The following is a 6,000-nucleotide window of genomic DNA, read 5'->3' as shown; positions in this document are numbered from 1 at the left end:
TATATATATATATATATGTATATATATATATATGTATATATATATATATATATATGCTTGTCCCTCTTGGGGTCGCGGGGCATGAGAAAATCCATAAGATATTATATCATGTCAATAAATATATGCATAAACAACTCAGCATGTATGTACATCATTTTTTTCCCCCCAAAAGGTCAGACAAAGACCAAATCGTACAAAAACTAGACTAAAGGAAATAACATAAGTCCAATTTTTCTCTTCCAGACCCCCAACATTATTAACACAGAACACATTTCCTACAGAATAATCAAATTCTTATATGCAGACAATAATTTAAATGATGAATGAAGTGGATAAATGAACATTTAACATCACTTTGACCTTTTATGGAAGACGGTTGGTGAAGACGGCGATGAGTAGAGCGGAAGGAGGGGAGGTCTTCCCGGGCGCAGTCACCGCTGCTGCTCACCTCTCCCGTTCCCTCCCAGAGGGTGAGGGTGATGGGTCAAATGCAGAGGACAATCTCACCACACCTGAAAGGTCAAGCCTTCTTGTTATTTGAGCTTAATGGCGGGTTTGAAGCTCAAGTCTTGTGAGATCTTGCCAGTCTCGTGAGCTGCCTGCTTAATATGGCCCTCCCCCATTAGCATCATTGAAACATCCATCCATCCAACCATTTTCTACCGCTTGTCCCTTTCGGGTCGCGGGGGATGCTGGAGCCTATCTCAGCTGCATTCGGGTGGAACAATGTTAATTTAATCGAGGGCATTTCAACATAGAAAAATCCTCATCTATAAAACATTGGTTCAACAGCCATCGTTCAATAGTTGAAATGGTACCTGTAATTAAACAATGAATCAACATTGGTTTTTCAACTTATACTAAAAATAACTAAAAATAACCATCCATCCACCCATTTTCTACCGCTTGTCCTTCTCGTGGTCGCTGGTGAGCTGGAGCCTATCCAATATGACCAAAATTCAACCTTGAATCAATATCTTTTGCTATCTAGTAGGCCGCCGCTTTCTTCTTAGTACTACAAGTTATTTTTAGAATTCAATATTGTTGCAGCATGGTGGGACATGGGTTAGTGCATGTGCCTCACAATACGAAGGTTCTGGGTTCGATCCCAGGGCTCGGGGTTTTTCTGTGTGGAGTTTGCATGTTCTCCCCGTGACTGTGTCACGGTACTCCTACCTCCAAAGACATGCACCTGGGCATAGGTTGATTGGCAACACTAAATTGGCCCTAGTGTGTGAATGTGAACGTGTGAATGTTGTCTGTCTATCTGTGTTGGTCCTGCGATGAGGTGGCGACTTGTCCAGGGTGTACCCCGAATGCAGCTGAGATAGGCTCCAGCACCCCCCGCGACCCCAAAAGGGACAATCGGTAGAAAATGGATGGATGGAATATTGTTGCTCACCTTCTTTATCAAAGTGGTGTCACTCATTTCTATTGTGGATTATTTTGCAGCCATGCTCAATCAAAAAAAAAAAGCACATGCAGAGACTGAGTAGAATTATTTGTTTGGGCACTTGATTCCGCAGAATAATTCGCGGGAAAACAGACGAGTTTGTTACGCGCAATGTTGTGGCGGTACGATAACCTAGACATCACACAAAAATATTAGTGAGGATTTTCAAAAACTGGTGTATTTACAGTCAAAAGCGCCGATCCCATGGGTGCTTTGGGGGGATTGATAGCAACTTTCAATCTTTAAAGTAATTTTTGAAAAATTAATCTTGTTGTAGTTAATTTTTGTGGCGAGTTTGGTCCGTTTTACAAAATAATAAATCCACAAATCATATGGGATATTAACTTCGCTGAATGAATCTATTATTATTTTTATAAACACACACACACCGAGCATCCACTGGCAGAAATGTAGATCGGCGCCTATGTTTACAGTAACAGAAAAAAGAAAAAACATTTGGCTTTCCATGCATGACAACATGGGGGCTACATGGTTGTTGTCTACAACAGTGTTTTTCAACCTTTTTTGAGCCAAGGCACATTTTTTGCATTGAAAAACTCCTGAGGCACACCACAAGCAGAAATCATTAAAAAACGAAACTCAGTAGCCGATATTGACAATAAAAAGTAGTTCTCGCAATTGTTGGATATAAATTCAAACCATAACCAAGCATGCATCAATATAGCTCTTGTCTCAAAGTAGGTGTACAGTCACCACCTGTCACATCATGCCGTGACTTATTTGGAGTTTTTTTGCTGTTTTTCTGTGTAGTGTTTTAGTCCTTGTCTTGCGCTCCAATTTTGGTGTTTTTTGCCTGTTTTGTTGGTATTTTCCTGTTGCAGTTTCATGTCTTCCTTGAGCGCTATTCCCCGCACATGCTTTGTTTTCGCAATCCAGACTATTTAAATTGTGCGGACGCTTTCCTTCTTTGTGGGGACATTGTTGATTGTCATGACATGTACGGATGTACTTTGAGGACGCCGTCTCTGTTCCACACGCTGTAAGTCTTTGCTGTCGTCCAGCATTTTGTGTTTGTTTACTTTGCAGCCAGTTCAGTTTTAGTTTTGTTTTGCATAGCCATGCCTTAGCTTCAAATTAAATCAACTTTATTTATAAAGCACATTTAAAATTTACCACAGGGGTAGCCAAAGTGCTGTACACTAGGCAGGTTAAAAGATAACACAAGAAAAACGAGCAAACACAACACAACAAAAACAGAGCACGATAAAAAAAAATAAAAAAAATAAAATAAAACAGGTTCACAGCAGGTGCATTATGGCAGTGTTTTTCAACCACTGTGCCGCGGCACACTGGTGTGCCGTGAGATACAGTCCGGTGTGCCGTGGGAGATTATGTAATTTCACCTAATTGGGTTAAAAATATTTTTTGCAAACCAGTAATTATAATCCGCAAATGTGCCGTTGTTGAGTGTCTGTGCTGTCTAGAGCTCGGAAGAGTAACCGTGTAATACTCTTCCATATCAATAGGTGGCAGCCGGTAGCTAATTGCTTTGTAGATGTCGGGAACATGATTTGTCGTGATCACAATATGCGGAAGGCAGCGTGCAGGTAAAAAGGTATCTAATGCTTAAACCAAAAATAAACAAAAGGCATTGAAGCTTAGAGAAGGCTATGCAAAACTAAACTAAAACTGAACTGGCTGCAAAGTAAACAAAAACAGAATGCTGGACGACAGCAAAGACTTACAGCGTGTGGAGCTGACGGCGTCCACAAAGTACATCCATACATGACATGACAATCAACACCAAAATAGGAGCGCAAGACAAGAACTAAAACACTACACACAAGAAAACAGCAAAAAACTCAAAATAAGTCAGGGTGTGATGTGACAGGTGGTGACAGTACACCTACTTTGAGACAAGAGCTATATTAGTGCATGCTTGGTTATGGTTTGAATTCATATCCAATTGCGAGAATTACTTTTTACTGTCAATATCGGCTGCTGAGTTTCATTTTCTTATGTTTTCTGCTTGTAGTGTGCCTCGGGATTTTTTTCAATGAAAAAAATGTGCCTCGGCTCAGAAAAGGTTGAAAAACACTGCATTATGGGACGCCATAGCAGGATGGAGATCACAGAGTGTTAAAGGCCATGGAATTAAAGTGTGTTTTTAAGAGCAATTTAAATAATGCCTTTTTCTGTGGTATAGCTCGGTTGGTAGAGTGGCCGTGCCAGAATCTTGAGGGTTCCAGGTTCGATCCCCGCTTCCGCCATCCTAGTCACTGCCGTTGTGTCCTTGGACAAGACACTTTCCCAGTGCCACCCACACTGGTTTAAATGTTACTTAGATATTGAGTTTCACTATGTAAAAGCGCTTTGAGTCACTAGAGAAAAGCGCTATATAAATATACTTCACTTCACTTCTTAGCGGCACTCACCTTTTGTTTATTTGTGGTTAAAGCATAAGATACCTTAGTACCTGCACACTGCCTCCCGCTGTCGTCTGCATATTGTGATCACGACACGACGTGTTTCCGACATCAACAAAGCAATTAGCTACCTGCTGCCACCTACTGATATGGAGGAGGATTACACGGTTACTCTGCCGAGCTCTAGACAGCACCGACACTCAACAACGGCACATTATTTACGGATTATATTTACTTGTGTGCAAAAAATATTTTTTAACCCAGTTAGGTGAAATTAGTGTGCCGCGGCACAGTGGTTGAAAAACACTGGTCTACAACCACGCATCAATGGCTGTGACAGTAAAGTAGATGAAGTAAATTGTGTTACAACTTGGTTTTTTTTTCTCGCCCCTTGTGTCATTTCGCAGCTTGTGCTGTCCATCATGTGGATGTGTCCAGGCGCACAGCTGTTCCGCCCCCTGCAGGAAACATTCGCAGCTCCTGGGATTATTCCCTCTTTTCCAGGGGCCAGTCACGTGACGCAGTGCATATCAGGGGGACGCCAGCTTTCCGTCCTCGCACTTCTTTTTCCAGTGGACAACTGTGGAGCCTCGCACCTTCAACTGGAACAGCCGGGGGAGCACTTTTGGACATTAAAAAAAAGAAAAAAGGAGGGGATGTGAGGGATGGAGCGGCAAAAATCGCGAGAATTTGCGCGCTGCTTCCAGTAGCGCGCACGGCTGGACTCGGCGAATCCGGGTCGGTGTTGTTGGTCCAACTTTTGTGCGTCTCCACCTGGCCGTCCGATCGGGTTGAGTGCGTGTGGGCGCGTCGTCATCGTCATCTTCCTCACGCTTGCATTTGGAAGCCGCAGACGCAGTGAGCTGCAGCCAGCCTGGGTGCGAGTTTGACGGTCCTGCCTTCACTTCAACAAAAAGTGTCCGATGTCCGCGCACAGGATGATGATCATTGGACTCCTGCTCAGCGTCTTCTCCTATGGTGAGTCCCTTTCCAGTTATGTGTGATGTTTACATTTGCATTATGAGCCTCGTGTTGGGTCAACTTTACATCATGCAAAAAGCTTTTATTCCACACGCACACTGGATTTGTACATGTTGACTAAATATAGGGCCTATTGTATGTACAAATAATGGTAAGTGTGCAAAATATCTATTATTTTTTATTAATTTCCTTCATACATTTTGGGATTATTAATGTATTTTACATCTATATCCATCCATGCCCTCATCTCAGTGTTAGTGTATCAATATACTAAATAGAATAGAATATAGTGCCTTTTATTGTCACTATACACAGGTACAATGAGATTATGTGGTTAGAGTGTCCGCCCTGAGATCGGTAGGTCGTGAGTTCAAATCCCGGCCAAGTCATACCAAAGACTATAAAAATGGGACCCGTTACCTCCCTGCTTGGCACTCAGCATCAAGGGTTGGAATTGGGGGTTAAATCCCCAAAATGATTCCCGAGCGTGGCCACCGCTGCTACTCACTGCTCCCCTCACCTCCCAGGGGGTGGAACAAGGGGATGGGTCAAATGCAGAGAGTAATTTCACCACATGAGTGTGTGTGTGTGACTATAAAAGAAGAAGAAAAAAAATTAATTAAAAGCAACTCCAGTATCAGTGCGACAGTCCACAAATATGAAGAACATAGGAAGAAAAGAAATAAAAATGGTGCAAAAGGAGGTAAAGTGCACAGTCCAGTCCTGAGAACGAATGTTCAGAATGGGTTGTTTACAGGAATAAATATTATACTATATATACGGTACATATATACAGGAGCATTCAGATTATGGGTGGAAAGTAAAAATTGAATGCCGAGAGGTGCTAAACTATAAAATCAGTGCCTAGGAGAGTAAACATGAACATATAGCATTTGGGATATGGTAAATATGATTGTGAAATATTGTTGAATGATAACAATGCATGTATATATGTAAGTCCGAGTCATTTGGAGGTGGTGCTGCTATCTGGTGAATGCACACTGCAAATCCGCTTAAACACACTTGAAAAGGCTAAGAGGTTGATTTAGTGTGTTTTGAAGATTCAAAGTCCCATACTGTACCTACAGCTAGACTATTCAGCATGTCCGAAAAAGGAGTAGGAAGAAGCAGAGTGTATTTAATCTCACTTGTTCTGAAAAATAAAAGAGCTGCTTTGAA

At 42.0% G+C, this 6,000-nt stretch overlaps 1 protein-coding gene across 1 annotated transcript in view; it reads left to right on the top strand.

Annotated features, from left to right (window-relative positions):
• Positions 1 to 4,226: 4,226 nt before the first annotated feature.
• Positions 4,227 to 6,000, top strand: part of LOC133607595 (GDNF family receptor alpha-4-like) — a 70,762-nt gene continuing 68,988 nt past the window's right edge. Inside the window, exon 1 of the mRNA XM_061962376.2 lies at positions 4,227 to 4,818. Coding sequence (XP_061818360.1) covers positions 4,764 to 4,818 — 55 coding nt within the window. The 5' untranslated portion in view covers positions 4,227 to 4,763. The remainder of the gene's footprint in view (positions 4,819 to 6,000) is intronic.

Source organism: Nerophis lumbriciformis, linkage group LG09 (genome assembly GCF_033978685.3).
Source record: "Nerophis lumbriciformis linkage group LG09, RoL_Nlum_v2.1, whole genome shotgun sequence".
Lineage (NCBI taxonomy): Eukaryota > Metazoa > Chordata > Actinopteri > Syngnathiformes > Syngnathidae > Nerophis > Nerophis lumbriciformis.
The sequence above is the reverse complement of the archived record's forward strand: the minus strand, read 5'-3'. Positions and strand labels throughout refer to the sequence as shown.